This window comes from Mastomys coucha, unplaced genomic scaffold, assembly GCF_008632895.1.
Source record: "Mastomys coucha isolate ucsf_1 unplaced genomic scaffold, UCSF_Mcou_1 pScaffold16, whole genome shotgun sequence".
Classification (NCBI taxonomy): domain Eukaryota; kingdom Metazoa; phylum Chordata; class Mammalia; order Rodentia; family Muridae; genus Mastomys; species Mastomys coucha.
Genome location: NW_022196898.1, coordinates 56754710 through 56775514, shown reverse-complemented (window position 1 = coordinate 56775514; position 20805 = coordinate 56754710). Strand labels below are relative to the sequence as shown.

The 20805-nt window shown below is 40.3% G+C and overlaps 1 protein-coding gene across 5 annotated transcripts in view; it reads right to left on the bottom strand.

Moving 5' to 3' along the window:
- Positions 1-3364: 3364 nt before the first annotated feature.
- The window catches only part of Wdr47 (WD repeat domain 47), a 59870-nt gene continuing 42429 nt past the window's right edge, over positions 3365-20805 (bottom strand). For 2 of the 5 annotated variants that reach the window (XM_031375202.1, XM_031375203.1), the window contains exons 10-15: positions 18827-18984; positions 13734-13903; positions 12824-12994; positions 11864-11995; positions 7530-7748; positions 3365-4626 (exon numbers count right to left, since the gene is read on the bottom strand). In XM_031375202.1, coding sequence (XP_031231062.1) covers positions 4484-4626; positions 7530-7748; positions 11864-11995; positions 12824-12994; positions 13734-13903; positions 18827-18984 — 993 coding nt within the window. In that variant the 3' untranslated portion in view covers positions 3365-4483. Of the gene's footprint in view, positions 4627-7529; positions 7749-11863; positions 11996-12823; positions 13001-13733; positions 13904-18826; positions 18985-20805 lie in introns of all 5 variants that reach the window. The other 3 variants (XM_031375200.1, XM_031375201.1, XM_031375204.1) reach the window with 2 other exon arrangements.

Here is a 20805-nt window from a genome sequence, read left to right as displayed (position 1 = left end):
TGTGTGTGTGTGTGTGTTTAAGACAGGAGGGACATACCCCAGGAGTGCATGAGATTTACTATGTATCCCAAGCTGGCCTTAAACTTGTGGCAATTCTGCCCCAGGCTCCCAACTGCCATGTCCAGATAACTATATAGTCTCATAGTTTTGGTTGTGAGCCTAGCCTTTAATGGTGAAGCCATCTCTCCAGTGATAATTACATATTCTTGGGCTTATAATTTTTGAGGAGAGCTAAATAGTTTTGATTGAGAAAAGAAAAATGGCAGGCAGTGGTGGTGCATGCCTTTAATCCCAGCACTTGGGAGGCAAAAACAAGCGGATTTCTGAGTTTGAGGCCAGCCTGGTCTACAGAGTGAGTTCCAGGACAGCCAGGGCTACACAGAGAAACCCTGTCTTGAAAAATCAAAAGAGAGAGAGGGTGGGGAGGGAGAGGGAGTGAGAGAGAGAGAGAGAGAGAGACAGGGAGAGGGAGGGAGAGAGAGAGACAGGGAGAGACAGGGGGAGAGAGAGAGAGAGAGAAGAAAAAAAGAGAAAGGAGAAATTTTAATTAGACTGTGAAATTTAAATTAGACCTGGGGAGCAGCACCTCCTTTAGACAAACTCCTTTCTCACATGCTGAGAGCAGCTGGAAGCACAGATACTTCAGTCTTGGCGTTTCCTTTTGTGTATAAAGTCCAGAATCTATTCAACCCATGGGGGAAGACAGTGTAGAGACACAGAAAATAAGTGTATGCTTCTGAATAGTTGCTAAAATAATTTCTAGTGTTATAAGACAATGCAATAAAAGAAATGAAATCGAAGCCAGTGAGTGGCTCAGCTGGCCTGCCAACTTCAGTTTGACCCCTGGGACCAATATCTTTGATCTTCATTTACATGCTACAGTTCATACACAGAAACACATACACTTACCCTATGTGTATGTAATACAATAAGGGCTGGTGAGATGGCTCAGTGGTTAAGAGCACTGACTGCTCTTCCAAAGGTTCTGAGTTCAATTCCCAGCAACCACATGGTGGCTCACAACCATCTGTAATGAGATCTGATGACCTCTGGTGTGCCTAAAGACAGCTACAGTGTACTTTCATATAATAAATAAATCTTTTTTAAAAAAAAAACTTCATAAAAAGAAACTTTGTCTTGACTTCATCCTTCTCTCACACACCCCCTTTCAGGTATATCCAGTTTGTCCATAGCCGCTGGATGGCTACAATTACATACTAAGGTGACAACATATAGTGAACCACTTCAAAAAGCAGGAAGAAAAAATATACAAAGGAGTTGAAAAATCTCACAGTATCCTATAAATACCATTTTAATGGGAAAGGAGGCGGTGGGAGGGAAGGGGAAAGGGAGGGAAAATGAAGAGGAAAGAAGGCAGGAGGCAAGAGCCACCTGCCCTAGAAGGTCTAAGTGATGGTGTACATGGAGGTCCTGAAGACGCTGCCCAAGGAAGCTCCCTGACTCTTCCAGACTTTTATAATATCTTTTATGATAAATGAGTAATTTTGCCTTCAGGAAAAGCAGCCCACAGGAACTGTGAAATCTGCTCCCGAACTGTAGAGAGCTCAGTGCAGAACTAAGGGAGGGCTGCAGCTATGGCCCACCAGGACCTCCATCCAGCAGCAGAGCCTGCTGAGGACAGCGAGGATGACCCAGGTGACACCTGGTCTATAATGCATTCTTGCTAAGCAACACTTCTGGGTTGTCAGAGCACAGCAGGGCAGAATACCTAGCCCATGAGTGAGCAAAAGAGGCTGCCTTTAAATAACAACTTCTGCTAGGAATTTCCTCTCCACCTGGTGCAGACTCCAGAAAAAACAAACAAACAAACAAACAACAACAAAATGGGAACACCAAACTGGGTACACGCAAAGCCAAGTGGACAGAGGACTTCACTGACACATCTCATACCATCTATACACCATGCAGAAAACGCTGTTTATTCTTTGAATGTTCTAATTTCCTGAAAGGAAAACAAACTCACTTTCACTTGGTTTGGTCAAAACTATTTGTTGTCCAAGGAAAAGGAAACTAAGCTTGATTTGGGAAGTAAGAGCTGCATCATTACATACTTAACTCACTTTTCTTTTCTTTTTTTTTTTTTTCGAGACAGGGTTTCTCTGTATAGCCCTGGCTGTCCTGGAACTCACTCTGTAGACCAAGCTGGCCTCGAACTCAGAAATCCGCCTGCCTCTGCCTCCCAAGTGCTGGGATTAAAGGCGTGTGCCACCACCGCCCGGCTCTTAGCTCACTTTTCAAAAGTAAAATGAGATCATGTTTGTCTTTCCTAAATGCCTTCCCCACCCTGGTTTTAAACAAAAATGACCTTTCAAAATTCCTAAAATGAACAGAGCAGGGGTGACACCCCTTTGGTCTCAGCACTCAGGAGGCAGAGGCAGGTGAATCTGAGTTCAAGGCCAGCCTGGTCTACAGAGTAAGTTCCAGGACAGCCAGGACTACACTGGTCTTGAATGAATGAATGAATGAATGAATGAATGAATGAATGAATGAATGAATGAATCCTAAAATGGGGCCTACATTTTTAATCCCAGCACTTGGAAGGCAAAGAGGATCTCTTGAGCTCCAGACTAGCTAGGGTTAAGAGTGAGACCCTGCTCAAAACAAAACATCAAAACAAAAAGACCTAAAATGTATGAAATTGTGCACTAAATCAAACTAAGGAGACTTAATTTCAAGATGGCACTGGTGTTTGTAGCATTCCCTTCCGAATCTGTGAGTGACAAATCTGAGGTGTTAAACATTCGAAAGCTCCCAAACCTTGCTGATGCACTGGTCAGAGTGTGCACTTTACTTAGCCTGGCCTGTTTGTGTATTTTATAGTTCTGGGGACTGAACCCAGGGCTTTTGCATGCTTAGAAAATGCTTTACTGCCGGGCGGTGGTGGCACACACCTTTAGTCCCTGTACTTGGGAGGCAGAGGCGGGAGGATTTCTGAGTTCGAGGCCAGCCTGGTCTACAGAGTGAGTTCCAGGACAGCCAGGGCTACACAGAGAAACCCTGACTCAAAAAAAACAAAAAAAGAAAAAAAAAAGAAAATGTTTTACCACGTAGCTATGTTCATGTTCCAGCCCCTACTGTGCCAGGCTTTGTTAACTAGAAATCACAAAAGCTGGGGGTACAGCTCTGGGGTAGTACACTGCTTGCTTAGTGTGTGCAAAGCCTTGGGTAAAGGAGGGAGGGAACAGAGGTGCTCTGTGCTGCCAGGGGCTTTGGGAACAGTAAGAAGCAGGGCTGGGGTCCACACCCAGGAAGCCTTTCTTTCCTTTAACCCTACCTTCTCCACGTAACCTGAAAATGCACTCTGAATAGAGTGCCGTGGACTCAGACCATGAGAAAAGGACAGTTCGGGTGTCAAGAGGTCTTTATTGAAATAAAAAGCACAGTTACACTTCTATTACCCTCCCACTTGTGTACTATAGATTTAAAATGCTTGCTACAAATAGTGCACAGACAGGTCAATACCACTGCAGTTGAAATAAATAAAGTAGCCTATTTAATAACTTAAAGTAAAATACTGAACAATATGAAAATAAAGATACATAAAATGTTAGGATATATAGTACTGTACAAATAAAATCATTATTCCTCATTACACAAAACTGTGCAAGAAAACCCAAATAAGCTTCTGGAGTGCAAAGTTTCAGTTTTCCATTTTAAATTATCATGCAAACACAGCTCGTCAAGCCATGCTAGGGTCATGGCAAAGTCTTTAATTTTTAAGAGGAAAATGCTACCAGGTAAGTTAACCCTACCATGGAATATTGTTCCTTGTAACTGCTGCCACTCTGCTTCTACAGTGCTGTTTGGAAGGGAGGTATCTTGTGCATTCAAAAAACTGAAGTCAACAAGTTCCCAAAGCAAAATAGTTATTACCTGTAGCCTGAAACAAAGTGATGTGACAAATCAGCAACCACTCCCCTGGGTTAGAAGCTGTTCTCCTTTCATCTGGAGACTCTATGGTGAGCCCTAGGCAAAGATGATCATGTAAAATTGGAGACTCACCAAACCCTGACCTCTAGAAGACACGTGATACAGTATGGGACTGTGATAAGAGCAGTCATTTCTGAACACCTATGTTTTATCTGGGGGATTACTTAAATATTATAACAATTACTTAAATTATAATTCCATGTCAGTGTGAGTATAAAACTGTTACCTGGGTAACACCCAAGGAGTGCACTTAATAATAAACCATGGGCCCATCCTGTACCATGACTTGGCGTGCATACCAACATAGGAGCTCTTCTGCAGACTTTGGCAAGGAAACTACACAGCAGCATGAACACACATGGAAGACTGAAAACCACCACCCAACACCTTCTGTTCACAGGACATGGTAATAAGAGGGCTTCCTCTGTTTAAACTCTTTCGGGGGCAGTACATGTTCTTCAGGCCTGTAGTCCTAACAGTTCAGTAGTCTCGAGTCTGTGCTTTTGCTGCATAGACCAATGCAGGGTGGCCTCTAGCCACTGTAAGTCCAGAGGGTCACAGTTCTGTCTGCAGAGGATGAAAGGAAGGAAAGATCCTGGGTGTGCCATCTGCACTGAATCACCTTGTCCTTGTGCTCCCCGACCACCATGAGAGGAAGCTGCTTGGTAAGGTCCCCTAAACAGAGAAAGAAGAGACATGGGCTTATAAGGAAAAAGCCAGTGGAAATTCAAATTATACAGACTTCCTGCTACTTTGAGTGTCAGGATCTGGTAAAATACGCATGCAATCTGTCACAGCCAACACTCCCCCCACCTCCTTCTCCAATGCGGCTCTACCACAATCAAATCAAGGCCCTTCCCTGATTTTCCTTCCTTTCCCAATTTAAAGCTTGGTGGGTTCCTGGAGTCCCAATCTTGCAGATTTCTTCTGTCCCCTCTGTATCTTACTTCCTCTGAAATTCTATCTCATATCTTGGGTGTTTATATGCCTATGATTCACACTCAAATTAGCTGCAAACCTAAGCCTCGGGTTGGTAAACAATAATCTTTTCCAGGCTGGCCTCAAACTCCCTGAGATCCACCTGCCTCTGCTCCGCCTCCACCCCCTAGTGCTAGGATGAAAGGTGTACACTACCACATCCAGTCTTTAAATAATTATTTAATACCTCACCTGATTCCTTGACAGCCATTGTATATTTAACTTGTCTAAAACCAAACTTTTTATTTTCTTGCCGAAATTCATCCTGCCTTACTCACATATCTCATGTCAGAATCCGGGAAGCACCCTGATGCCTAGTTCTCTTCCTCCTGAGTCTAGCCTCAGGAAGAACTGCCCTCAATTCAGTCACTGCTTTCACCTCTGCTCTCACACTTACTGCCCAGACACCACCCTCATCACTCAGCAGGCAGTGCCTTCTCTGGTTCTATATTTCTATTCCTGTCCTAACAACAATAAAGACATAAGAACTCAGATTACCTTAATATAATTTGGATTACATTACTTCTTGATTTAAAACCTTCCAGAGGATTCATGTTGTAACTTTTGAAATGCAGGCAGCTTATCAAGTAAAACAAGATAACTATTCTGGTGTGGAGACTGACAACAGGAAGTTACTACTGTGAAGGGCAGATGGAACATGGCAAGTCAGTCTTTCTTGATTTTTCTATTACCCTAAAACTTTTTAAAAAACAGACCCTTTGAGCCGGGCTGTGGTGGCACACGCCTTTAATCCCTGCACTTGGGAGGCAGAGGCAGGCGGATTTCTGAGTTCAAGGCCAGCCTGGTCTACAGAGTGAGTTCCAGGACAGCCAGGGCTACACAGAGAAACCCTGTCTCGAAAATAAAAAACAAAAACAAAAACAAAAACAAAAACAAAACAGGGCTGGTGAGATGGCTCAGCGGGTGGAAGCGCCGGCTGTTCTTGTGAAGGTCCTGAGTTCGGATTCCAACAACCACATGGTGGCTCGCGGTCACCCGGCGCCCTCTTCTGGTGCCTCTGATGTGACCAAAGGTCCTAAAGTCAATTCCCAACAACCAGATGAAAGCTCACAACTATCTGTACAGCTACAGTGTGTACTCATATACATAAAATAAATGAATAGATTTAAAACAAAAACAAACAACAACAAAAAAAAACCCAGACCCTTTATGCCAATACACTCTGCCTCAGAATTAGACTGCTGTATTTCTGAGAGACCAAATTTTGGGTTCAAACCCCATCTTAGAGAACCTGACCTCAGCTGGAACTCAAGGCTGGTACCTAGCATTAGGTTCCAAGTTACTCCCCAACAAAACCCAAGCCTAGCTCCAGTTACTAGGCTAACCCCAACAAGACCTGTGTTTTAAGGCTAATCTCCTCACCACAAACCTGCATCTAACACCAGTCTCCAGGTTATTTCCCCCAACAAATCTACACCTCCAGGTTACAAGCCTACCCCTGCCTAACCAGCACTAACTAGGAAAAACTCAAAAGTTTATAGTTTGCCTTCCAGCAGCAGCTAATGATACCCCAGGCCACAGCAGCACCCCAATTAGATGCTTGCCAGGCTAGAAACACTCAACCCTTGCTTGCTGCTTTCTATAAAACCTTGCCTCCATGCATGTTCAGGGCTTTTCCTCCACTGGAACCATCTTGCGGGGCTACGGTGAGGTAAGCCCAAGCTGGCTTGAATAAAGACCATGTTGTGACTGCATCAGATCGGCTCCTGACTGGTCTTTCAGGGTTCACGAACACGTCCTCGGTACTACATCTCTTTCCTGAGTTGACTAAGTTTCAGCACATCAGCTTCCTGCAGTGTCACAACCAAGTCTGCCCTGCCTCAGCCCCTGTATCTGCTGTGCTCTTCACTGAGGGTCTTGGTAACAGCTTGTTCCTCTCTCATTCAGGCCTCTGTGCAAATGGCACCTCTGCAGATGCCACTTACCACCCTGTCTACAACAGCCATCCCCTAACTGCAGTCACTACTTCATAGCAGATAAGTTATAATCACACTGGCATTACCAAAAATGATACCATTTGTTAGTTTATTTTTCACTGGCCTCCAAAATATAAGCTCCATTAAGATAGGAGTTACTTCATCTGTTCCCAGTTACTATTTAACAAACATTTAGTTAATGAATGTTTAAAGATAAAACTAGCCAGGCAGTGTCGGCACAGGCCTTTAATCCCAGCACTTGGGAGGCAGAGGCAGGCAGATTTCTGAGTTCGAGGCCAGCCTGGTCTACAGAGTGAGTTCCAGGACAGCCAGGGCTATACAGAGAAACCCTGTCTCAAAGAACCAATATATATATATATATACACACAAATTGTACAATATTATTTTTAAGATGCTAAAGTGTATATAAATCCATCACTTACAACACAGAATAAGTCAGTGCAGTAAATCAAATTAATAAAATGTATTTTATTAAATAAATTTCACTCTACTTAATTTAATACAAGAAATCTTAATGTAGTCTTCTCAATAAATAACTATAGAGTTAAAGCTTTAAAAATGTTAGTCAATCATATCAGACTAGAAAAAAAAATACCCCAAATCGAATAGGAAATTAAAATCAAGGGAGCCAGTCTCAATCACCTTGTAGGTCTGTCACCTTTATTTTCATATCATAAGAACCTGTCAGCAAATAGTGAGCTCCAGGAGAGAAGCGAACAGAGCGAACGTCACTGGAGTGAGGGTGGTAACTCTGGACCATTCTGCCTCCTCTTATGTCATACAGCATGCAGCTCGAGTCCTCCTGACCTGTAGCTAACAGACGGCCACTGGGGTCCACAGCCACCGATGCCACTGCACTGCCTGTAGTGGGGAAATTAACGTTGCAACACAGAAAATTAATACTTCCGCCACAACATAGCTACTCATGTTCATTGAACCACACACTAATGATCTGATATAGCTTATTGATACTGTTGTAGTGATCTGATAAGGAAAAATAAAAATTAACTAATAACCATTACATCTTTTTCAGAAGCCAGGATAAAACAAGTTCTGGAAGAAATGAAGCACTATTTCCTGTGAGTTGAAGACCTGCCAGCATAACGTTGTGAAACCCTGGTAGAAGACTCAGTGTGTGCACTACTAGGGCAAGTCCTAAAAATACTCCTATGATCAGCTTAGAGTACTGAGCCAAGGGAACAAGAAAACTCACACACAAGGTAAACTTTAAAGCAACGGTGTAGGAAATATCCTAAGGCAACCCAAGATTGATTGATTGATTGACTGACTGGGAGCCAAAGGCAGGCAGATTTCTGAGTTCGAGGCCAGCCTGGTCTACAGAGTGAGTTCCAGGACAGCCAGGGCTATACAGAGAAATCCTGTCTTGAAAAACCAAAATAAAAAAATAAAAAGAAGAAAAGAAAAGATGGTCCAAACTTTTACCTGAGCACATCAGGTAAAAGGACTTGCTCTGAAGCCAGACGACCTGAGTTGATTCTGAAACCCACATGGTGGAAGGAGAGAACTGACTCTCTCTAAGCTTCTCCTCCAGGAGAAGATCACCAGCACCCACCCATATACATATAAAGCAAATACACACACAAAGCAAATGTACTTTACTACTATTTCTTACTAGAGAAGCTGAGGACTGAGGAGAGGACTCAGTGGGAGTGAAAGCCCTGAGTTCAGATCCCTGGTGCCAATGGGACTGTGAGGCCAGGCATGCACATCTGTAAGCCTAGAGCTGACTGCAAAGGCAGGCTCGCTGGCGGGCCAGTCCAGCAGACATGCAAGCTCCAGAGTCAGTAGGAGATCCTCAAAAACATAACAGTCATAAGTCACCTGATGCTAACTGACCTTTGCTCTCCACATGCATACACAGTGCAAGTGCATCTGTACACACATGCGAACATACACACACTACATATATAAAAATACACAAAAGAATTAGGGAAAATGAGACAGCTAACACATAGGAAAACTATAAAAATTTGAGTTTAGGGCTGGCAAGATGGCTCAGTGGGTAAGAGCACTGACTGCTCTTCTGAAGGTCCTGATTCGGATCCCAGCAACCACATGGTGGCTCACAACCACTCATAATGAGATCTGACACCCTCTTCTAGTACGTCTGAAGACAGCTACCATGAATTATGCCACAGTGAGTGGGGCCAGAGCAAGTGGGGCCGGAGCAAGTGGGGGCCGGAGCAAGTGGGGGCTGGAGCAAGCGGGGCTGTCCTGAGTTCAATTCCCAGGAACCATATGATGGCTCACAGCCATCTATACAGCTAGGGTGTACTCATACACATAAAATAAATAAATAAATCTTAAAAAAAAAAGTTGAGTTTAAACATAAAAAAATTTATTGTGCCAAGAGAAATTTCAGTTCATTTCTTTAAAAAGTTGATTATTGCCAGGTGGTGGTGGCGCACGCCTTTAATTCTAGCACTAGGGAGGCAAAGGCAGGCGGATTTTTGAGTTCGAGGCAGCCTGGTCTGTTCCAGGACAGCCAGGGCTATACAGAGAAACCCTGTCTTGAAAAAACAAAATAAATAAATAAATAAATAAATAAATAAATAAACAAATAAACAAAAAGTTTATTGTTAATTCAGCTGTCCGTTGGGCCAGGCACTTTACAGAAGGTAATTCATCTTCTCTGAAACATGAAACAGATATGATCACTTAATATGTATTATAAGAGGCAAGTGATTAATAAGAATAAACATATTTTAAATGCATATTAAAAGCTCAGTGATAGAACACAGTGATGAGTTCAGAATTAGGGCAGTCAAAGAAGGCTTCTCACGGTGGTGAGGAAATGCTGAACTAAAACCTAAAGATTAAAAAAAACCTGGTAAAGAGAAGATAAAAGGAAGAACACCTCAGGCAACAGAGGCAACATGAATCATGAAAAATCTCGGAAGGTTACAAAAAAGGAAAACAAATGTTTGAACTAAGACTAAGGGTGTGTGATGCCAAGTCAGGCTTGAACCTGAAATTATCCCCCCTACAGCTTCATGTTTTGAATACTTTACCCCCAATGTAAGAAGGGATTTGGGGATGTTATGACAAGCAGAAGTAGGTCACTAGCATCAGGGGTTGGAAGGTCAAGAGAAATGAAGAAGGCCTCTCTACATATTTAAAAAGAGAGCAATCCACCAAGAAGATGCACACCACATTCTCACACAAGTATCAACAGTTTTGTTTTTTGTTTTTTTTTTTAAAGTTTGGATTAAGTCTTTATGGAATAATAATGGGTGATTTCAGAACCCTACTCATTTCTAAACAGATCATCCAAACAAGAACCCAAGAAAGAACATTAAGAGTTAAACACTTGCCTGGCAGTGGTGGCGCATGCCTTTAATCCCAGCACTTGGGAGGCAGAGGCAAGCGAATTTCTGAGTTCAAAGCCAGCCTGGTCTACAGAGTGAGTTCCAGGACAGCCAGGGCTACACAGAGAAACCCTGTCTCGGAAAAACAAACAAACAAACAAACAAACAAACAGCTAAATAATTCCATACAGTAGATGGACTTACTAGGTGTCCACAGAATATCCCATTTAACCAAACAGCCCCTGAACCCACACTAGATAAACAGACTTTTAAATACAAGACATAGCTGGTTGATAAAAAGGACCTGGCACATGAACATTCTTCAGGGAGTAGTGAAGTTTATAAGAAGAAAGGGCTGCAGGCCATGACCTGGCCTTAAGGTCAGAAAGCATTAGAAAGAAGAGGTAAAATATACTAAAAACAGTGCAGCAGAGCTTTAAAGGAAACCCAGAACTTCAAACCTGGAGCGTGAATTTTATTAAGAGTCAGAAGAGGCTGCAGAGAGGGATCGGTGGTTAAGAGTACAGAAAGTGAGTTTGCTCCCCAGCACCCACAAGGTGGCTTCACAACCTTCTGTAACTTCAGTTCAAGGGAATGATTATCTCCACAGACAGTGCATGCACATGTGCACCGACATAAAGGCAGGCAAAACACCCATGTACATAAAATAAAAATAAATCTTTAAAAACTAATTTTAAAGATCTGGAGTCCTAGGGCCACTGAGAGGGTCCAAAAAGGTAATGAACAGCACTTGCTGCCAAGCCAATGACCTGGGGTCAATCCACACGATACAGACGGTAAAGACAGAATGTCCCATAAGTTATCTACTGACCTACAAGTGAACACATGCCCTCACATAAATAAGGAAGTTAATTAATTAAAAATGTTAAGTATCGGGCTGGAGAGATGGCTCAGTGGCTAACAGCACTGACTGCTCTTCCAGGGGTCCTGAGTTCAATTCCTAGCAACCACATGGTGGCTCACAACCATCTGTAATGGGATCTGACACCCTCTTTTGATGTGTCTGAAGACAGTTACAGTGTACTTATATAAATAAATATTTTTTTAAAATGTTGAGTATCTAGACCTGGGCAGGGGATAGCTTAGCAGGTAAGGAGACTGCATCCAAATCTGGACTCAGGCCAATGCCCAGAGGCCACATGAAAAGAATGGACTCTTCTCAGTTGTCTTCTGACCTCCACATGCACAAGGTACATTGTAGGGAGTATACACACTCACATACATCACATATAATAAATAAACAAATGAATATACATTAAAACTGCCAGTTTGGAACACAATATTTAATCTAATATCAGTTTAAAAATATGGTTAATATATGAAAGAATTCTAAAAGAATTGAAACTAAGCAATAAAATACAAAGTCGGCCTTCCCTCTAATGCTCACCTCAACATCCTTTTCTTTTCTTTAAAGTAGTTTCCTGTAGCCCAGGCTGATCTGGTTTATTCAGTACTACGGATTAAACTCAGAGCTTTATATAAAGTAGTTCAGCAGTCTATTGGTAAGCTATCCTCCCAGCCCTACTTCTCTTTTTTACATGAAAATGAGGTAGGGAAGCAGACACGAGAGTCATTTATAAAATTCCTTTCTCATAGAACTTAATTCAAAATCTATGGAAAATTTACCAGTTCCATGGAATGTTGTGCCAACCACACGAACACAGCTTGGCACACGAAGATCCCAGAATCTAACGGTCTTATCCTGGGAACCAGATGCAATCATCCACCCACTCCAGGTATAAAGTGCTAAAATATGCCCTATAAAAGACCAGAAACATGCAGTTACCGATGTGGGAAAGGCTTTTCCACACATGCGCAAAGGTAAGTTCTTCTTATCACTGGTTAACCAAATATGCCATATCAAAGAGACTGCATAGACGCCTTATAAAGAAGATTTAAGGATTTCTTTTTTTTTTAAAGATTTATTATTATATGTAAGTACATTGTAGCTGTCTTCATACACACCAGAAGAGAGAATCAGATCTCATTACAGATGGTTGTGAGCCACTATGTGGTTGCTGGGATTTGAACTCAGGACCTTTGAAAGAGCAGTCAGTGCTCGTAACTGCTGAGCCATCTCTCCAGCCCTTAAGGATTTTTTAAATCCATCAAAAGCACTCTGAACAAATTTAGTCCTTCTTTGGTGACTCCATTAGAAGACTAAGTTCTTTCTATATTTCAAGATACAGTAATTAGTACAGACAAAAATTTGTCACTTGAAATAATGCAACTTTTTCATGAAGAAACTCTAGACCGCTCTTCTGTGAGGTTAGGTTACCGGCCTTGAACAAAGTGGATCTAGTCGGATCTGAGCTGTCCCTAACCAGCTCTACCCCTGTGCCTCACTTTCCTCAAATACAAACAGGGATAAAATTTCCTATATCATATAATGGCTGTGGAGGTTAAAGTAAAGGAATCCTGTGATGAATAAATGGATAATGCTATTAATATTACTCTGATATCCAACACTTACAATGCAAGTTTTTGAAATAAAAATCTGTCTCAAAAAGATCCATTATGAAGCGATCTCACTAATAAAACAGCACACAGCACAAACTGAGAGAAGGAAGCCTGAGAATCACATACCAGTGTGTCCACTCAAAGCATGAAGGCCCTGTCCTCTTTGACAGTCTGTTGTATAAATATTACAATCTCCTGCTCCAGCACTTATTAAAATAGCTCCACCACTTTCTGGGCCTTCCATAAACGCCAAATCTCGAATTGTCCCATCATGCATGCTAAATTCCAGATCTGGTCCTGAAACAGCAATAAGAATTAAAAAAAAAAAATGCTGCTCAACTTACTGTGTGAAGAGAACGCTAAACTGCCTAAGAACTAGCCAAGGATAACACAGCAGTGTGAGAGCACAGCATAATGACACATCGGAAGGAAATCATCATAATGAAACCATTATCTGATATGCCAACATACTTAAGCAGTATGATTTATACTTAGGGACAGACATAATCAACTCATTTACTGAACATAAAACTCCAATACATTAAAATACTGATTATTAACTAATTACTATTGCCTTTAAAACAGAACTACAGAAAACTCATTACTTCCCCTGTCTTTTATTCAAATAAGAAAGGAAAGATAGTACTATAGAAAATATTCATTAATTCAATTATGGTAGTTATTTAAAAGGCTCTCTTAGTCTCTCTCCATCTCTCTTTCTCTCTGTCTCTCTTTCTCTTGTGTGTATGTCTGCCTGTGCATGCATGCTTGCATGTTTATGCACACTATGCAAGTGATCTATCATTCAGCTACATCCCTAGTCCTTAAAAATTATTTTTTCCTTATGCTTGTCTAAAATTCATATATTACTTGACTAATTATAAAACTTAAAGAATGCCTCACTGGATCAGAATATCAAAACAAAAAGCAAATTCTTTAAGACAGTGCTGTTGAATTTCATTAATGACAACAGAAAGACAGGGGGACAAGTGTACATGCACACTGGCGCGTGAGTCACTGCTGCACTGGGCCCTACCTGTTGCATTACAAGTCTCTGCATTGAAGGGCAGCACTTTCACGTATTTGTCATTTGATCCTGTGGCTAATAACTGTCCACACGGACTCCAAGCCACACAATAAATAGATCCTTTATGATGTTTGTTTCTCTTAAATCGTACCACTGGCTGCTTAGGACTGTCATGTGCACTGGAAAGAAAAGTACATAAAGATATTTCAGCTTCCTGCTTTTAAAAATTAGTTACCATGAAATTATTATAAAGGAAGGAGGAAAGAGAACACCCAGCAACAAGGCGTTTTTTGGGAAGAAGCTGGATTTGTTGGCTTCTTGAGATAGATCCTACAAAACCTAGCTCTGAACTCAATAATCTTCCTGGCTCAGTTTCTAGAGTACTGATGTTAAAGGTGGGGACCACATGCCTAACTGACAGCAGATGAGTAGGCTTCCAAAATCATAAAGAAAATATTATAGGGCTGGAGAGATGGCTCAGTGGTTAAGAGCACTGACTGCTCTGAGTTCAAATTCCAGCAACCACATGGTGGCTCACAACCATCTGTAATGAAATTGGATGCCCTTTTCTGGAGTGTCTGAAGATAGCTGCAGTGTACTTATATATAATAAATAGATAAATTAAAAAAAAAAAAGAAAATATTGTAAATGATATTTAAACCAAATCAGTGAAATTATAACTATAATATGAATCAACCATTTCAGAGCATATAATAAATAGGGCATATGGGTTTTTTTTTAAAAGAAAATCTCCATTTATCTTATTTCCTCATAAATTTTCCTCAGGGGGGGTAAAATCTAGGAAAGTGAAATAAATATTTATTAATAAATAATAAACAGTATGCCTAGGTTTAAGAAAAGGTGAGAAGTGAATAAGAATTAAAAAGACAAAGTCTCTTTCAAGAATTTAACAAACTAGGTTGGGTAGGTGACGTCATGACTGTTACATGTAAGTGGTTATGATAAGGTATGAAGTCCTCAGCTCTAAAAGATAGGAAGATTTGTTTCTAAGAAGGTGAAAGTCAGAGAAGAGCTGCAGGGAAAAGATGACAGAGATGTGACAGTGCTTGCTGAGAATGTGGCATGGAACCCAAACTCAAGGCCAGCCTCAAAACAAAACCCTAATCTAAAATTCTGCTGTCTCTTTTTCAAGTATTTCTACTTGGTAATACAGAGCTGAAGAGACAGTTCAACAGTGAGAAGTATTTGCTGCTCATGTGGAGAACCTGCGGTCAGTTCCCAGCACCCATGTGACTGCTAAAAACTGTCTGTACTCCAATTCCAGGATCTGACATCATTTCCTGGCCTCTGTGGGTACTGCATCATGTGTTGTACTTAAAAACATATAAGAACACTCACACACTTAAATATAAATAAATACGTCTACTTATAAGAAGAGCAACAAAAAATTTAATGCTATGAATTAACAGGGTCTCTATTATTCTTTTTCCTAGTTTTAAATTTTTTATTATGTGTTTACGTGTATGTCTGCATGTATGTATGACTACGTGCATTCAGGTGCCCTTAGAAGCAAGAACAGTGTATTAGACCCCCTCGAACTGCATGCAGTTAACAGATGGTTGTGAATCACCTGATGTGAGTACCAGGAAATGAGCACTGGTCTTCTGAAAGAGCATCAAGTGTTCTCAACTACTGAATTATCTCTACAGCCACTTATCTAACTCTTTAAATGCTTTCACAGGGCAAAGGTCAAAATTGTTATTTATTTAACTATCATATATATATAATAAAAATACTATGAAAACCTATATCAATACTATTCTATTAAGGTTATAATAAGTCTTAAAGTGTACTTTAAAAATTGATACTGTTGGGCTGGAGAGATGGCTCAGTAGTTAGGAGTACTGACTGCTCTTCCAAAGATCCTGAGTTCAAATCCCAGCAACCACATGGCGGCTCACAACCATCCGTAATAAGATCTGATGCCCTCTTCTGGGGTGTCTGACGACAGCTAGAGTATACTTACATATAATAAATAAATAAATAAATAAATAAATAAATAAATAAATAAATAAATCTTTGAAAAAAAATTGATACTGTTGACTGTCTCCCTCGCTCACTCTCACCCAGCCTCACTCTGCCTGCTCAGGGATTTGTAAAGCCAAATCTGGACAATAGTTATACAGATTTGGAAATTCTACTTCATGTTGAATGTTTAATAAAATAAAGCTTGCAAAGGGCTAGAGAGATGACTCAGCGGTTAAGAGCACTGATGTTCTTCCAGAGGTCCTGAGTTCAATTCTCAGCAACCACAGGGTGTCATGGGATCCAATGCACTCTTCTGGTGTGTGTCTGAAGACAGCTGCAGTGTACTCATATAAATAAAAAAAAAAAAATTAGATCCTTGAAAAAATAAAACAAAGCAACAAAAAAAAATTGATAGTTAACTTAGTCAGAAGCCCAAATAAGGGGAGAACACAGTACATGACATGGCCATTGCACTCAGGAACTCATAGCAGCCATGTTACCTACAGTAGACCTGCAAAAGGTCAAGCTGCTCAAAACTGCAGCAATGGACCTGAGAGGGGCTTGGGACAGCCCACAGCCAATGGAGGAGCTGTTGGCAGTTGACTGCTGTTAGCAGAGGGACAGTCAGTTCTTTCTGGGGTGTGGGTCTGATAGGTCTCAGTGTCTGGCCCCATACTCATGTATACGGGAAACACTGACTAGATTCAGCGTGTATTTAACTTTTAAAAAGGTGTATCAAGTTGAGGGGTGGGATGTATATTTGGGGGAGGCCTAGGAGGAATTGAAGGGAGGGAGTGAATATGATCAAAATATGTTATATACATGTATGAAATTCCAAAACTTAGTGGTACATTTAAAAAATTGCTTTAAGCCGGGCAGTGGTGGCACATGCCTTTAATCCCAGCACTTGGGAGGCAGAGGCAGGTGGATTTCTGTGTTCAAGACCAGCCTGGTCTACAGAGTGAGTTCCAGGACAGCCAGGGCTATACAGAGAAACCCTGTCTTGAAAAACAAAACAAAAAAACAAACAAAACAAAACAAAACAAAAATTTGCTTTAAAAAGCCAAAATAACATACTGTATCCAGGTTTACTTATAATAACTTATAGTACTTGTAAGAATTAAAACTTTTAAAGCTTTATATAGCTTATTTGCTTGGGTATCTTTCTTTTGGTATGAAAACTAATTTTTTCTACATAGGTACATACTCTTAGACTTTTTTTTTTAAATTTGAACCAACAGTATATAAGCTACCATTGGATAAAAAGCAACTGTTCTAACAGCCCCTGTGTCTTCTAGAATACTAATACAAACAGTTTTATTTCTCTAACCATAAAAATTTACCAAATAGCTCATAATCATTTTTATTTTCTGGATTTTTGAGAAAGGGTCTCTGTGTAACAGAGTCCTGAACTACCTTTACAGATCAGGCTGGCCTCAAATTCACAGAATCCACCTGCCTTTGCCTTTTCAATGCTGGGATTAAAGGTGTGCACCATCACACCCTGTACTCATTAAAAATTTTTTGTTTTATATATATGAGTGTTCTGACTGTATGTATGTCTGTGCATCATATCTGTGCCTGATGCCATAGGATATTGGTTCTCCTGGAGTTGCAGAAGGTTGTAAGCCAGGGCTGCAGTTAAGAGAACTGACTGCTCTTCTAAAGGTCTTCAGTTCAAATCCCAGCAACCACATGGTGGCTCACAACCATCTGTAATGAGCTCTGTAATGAAATCTTCTGGTGTGTCTGAAGACAGCTACAGTGTACTCACATATAATAATAAATAAATCTTTAAGAAAGAAGAATAAGAAGGTTATAAGCCACCATGTGGGTACTGGGACTCAAACCCAGGTCCTCTGCTCTAACTGCTGATCCATCTCTCCAGCCCTATAATGCCACTTTACTCATAGCAGACATTTAATAATAAACAACAAAAAAGACAAAAACAGTATCACAAAGTTCCTATCTAGATTCTTGAGAAGTTATATCTAAAACAAAATATATATTTGTGCTATGCTGGGGACTGAACCTAGTCTAGTTTCATATACATCACAGACAAATACTATCCCACCACTCAACTATAAATAATGACGATTACCATTTCCATGACATGTTGAGGTTTGCTCTATTGCTGTGTATTGTCATGTAACTTTTACATTTACTAGTCTTTGTTGTACAAACCTTGTTCCTTAATTTAAAACTATTGGTTAACTAGAAATGGCTATAGCCAATTATTGAAAAGATAAGAAATAGGTGGGTTTTAGAGTTACTGGGGGCTGGGGGGGTTGGGGTGGGGAGGAAGAGAAGGCAGAGAAAGGCGAAGGCTCCAGAAGAAGATGGACCATGAGCTCATGGCCAGGAGAAACAGCATGTATTTGGGGAACATGGGTGGGGAGGCAGCCAGGGCAGCAGTTAGAAAAGTAGATTAGGGGTGACAGCCAGTAATCATCAAAGCCAAATGTGATAACTAGAGTCTAAGTCCCATTTATTTGTATGCTAGCCAAGGATAAACTTAAATTGGTTGTACTACAGTGACATATCTTTTAGAACATGTATCTTGTTTTCTGTAATTTGCTAGAACAAGATAGCAAAACCATTGTTAAGTTAACCAAATAAAATTTTAATTTTTATAGGTTTAAAAATGCCCAATATCAGTAATTACTATAATTTAACCGTAACTCCTCTGAAACTAAAGGAAATGTAATTCAGGGTATGGTGGCATGTATCTGCAAAGGAGGGAGAGGCAGAAGAATCTAGGGTTTAAGGCCAATCCATGCCACAAGTGAAATGCTGCCTCAAAAGAAAAAAATGTGGATTTTTTCAATCTGTAATGAGCCATAATCTAGTTTTTGTCTTGCATCATTTAGATGTACTATAAGAACTCTGCAGATATAAATATGTCTTGGAAATAAGAAAGACTTTCTGATGCAAAATGGCATAGTCAGAAATATTTCATGGGGAAATGAATAAATTCGAATGATGGATATTTTCCTAGGCACTGATTAATAAAGTTTAACAGAAGGAAAGGAAGAGCTGAACATTAGTGAATGGCGACTATGAAAGGCAACCAACAGAGCCGACGGCAGAACAACGCAAACAGCTGCTCTCACCTTGCATCCATTTTTTCTGGATAGGCACACACTCTCAGAGTTTTTGAATTTGAACCAACAGCATATAAACTACCACTTGGATGAAACGCCACTGCTCTAACAGCCTGTGTGTCTTCTAGGGTATTAATACAAACAAACTGCTTTTTTGACTTGTCATCCTATGGAAAGAACAAATATAAAAGTCACTATATGGAAAAAACAAGCTTGAGTTATACCTTTATCCCACTTTAAATTAATTTCAACCACATTATACCTGTTTGATCATTTCATAACAGCTACTAATAATCTTTTAAGTGACAAGTCCAATTAACCATAATGTTACAAATTTTTGCTAATCATTAATTACTAAACCAAAGTCAGATAAAAACAAAGTATGGGGCTTGGAGAGAGAGCTCAGCAGTTAAGAGTACTTGTTGCTCTAGTAGAGGACCGAGGTTCGGTTCCTAGCATCCACACAACAGCTCAACATCATGATAACTCCAGTTCAGGGGAACTGATGCCGTCTGACCTCCTCAGATACCAGACATATGTGGGATACACAGAACAGAAACATCCATATACATACACACAGAACATGAAGTACTGCCTCAAAAGAAGAAAAGACATGTATATGTATTCTCAATCTGTAATGAGTCTTATTATTTTTGCTGTGCATCATTTAAGTGGAATATAAAAACATTACAGATACAATATATAAATGTGACATAATAAGATTGGTGGTGGGGGATGAAAAGATGGCTCAGCAGGTACGAGCACTGGCTGCTCTTCTAGAAGTTCTAAGTTCAATTCCCAGCAACTACATGGTAGCTCACAGAAATAAAATTGTACTGAATGTAAAACACTCATAAACTAACAAATATTTTTTTTTTTTGAGACAGGATTTCTTTGTATAGCCCTGGCTGTCCTGGAACTCACTCTGTAGACCAGGCTGGCCTTGAACTCAGAAATCTGCTTGCCTCTAACTCCCAAGTCCTGGGATTAAAGGCATATGCCACCACTGCCCAGCCAAATAAATCTTTTAAAAATTAAAAAAGGGGGGGCAATTAGTATTTCAATATTGTATATTAAAATTGTAAAATGGCCTTTTAAAATTATGAAAGTGACTTTAATAAAAATATTTGAGTTTCAGGTTTACTTAAAATGTCAGTCAATGTTCACATACTCTCCCAGAGAAGTGAGTTGAAACAAGCTTCTGCTCAATGTCCTTTAAACAGCACTGCTAACTTGAGCAGGACTGCCTGGACTTGGAACAAGGGTCTGCAGACAACATGGCTGACAGCTTTAATGTAATCTTGTCTTTGGAAAAAATCAACATCAAGTACACAAAAATGCAAATCATTTCAGCTCTGGACATAGCCTAAGAACTCGAGAATCACAGTGCAGGGACTTTCCCCCTTACTACCCAAGCTTTTATGCACACCAACAATGGCCTCCTTAGGGAAGCAATGGATGTGTGTATATATGTGTATAGGTATACATTTATATAATATATGCTTAATATGCATTTTTCTTACCTGTTACTCATATGAGCTCTAAATCCATGTACATGTAAATGAATAATATGGGGGAGGTAAGAGAAAACGGAGAGGGGGTTGGAGAGATGGCTTAGTGGTAAAGAGGTCCTGAGTTCAGTTCCCAGCAACCACATGGTGATTCACAACCATCTGTAATGGGATACAATGCCCCATTTTGGTGTGTCTAAAGAGATTGACAGTGTACTCATATAAATAAAATAAATAAATCTTTAAAAAAAGAGTGAAAAAGGAGAGGAATGGATGGTTGATTAAATACCCTTCTGAAGACTAATACTAAGAGGTTTATACTAGCTTTTCTTGAGAAACTGGAAACATCAGTACTTTGCATCTCTTTGTACAAGGAACAAATATTCCTGAGTACTTATGAAAACAGTGGATACATGTAGGAAGCCATTTCATAAGCACATCGCCATTAAAAGATGGCATTTGGCTTGCCGTTAGTAT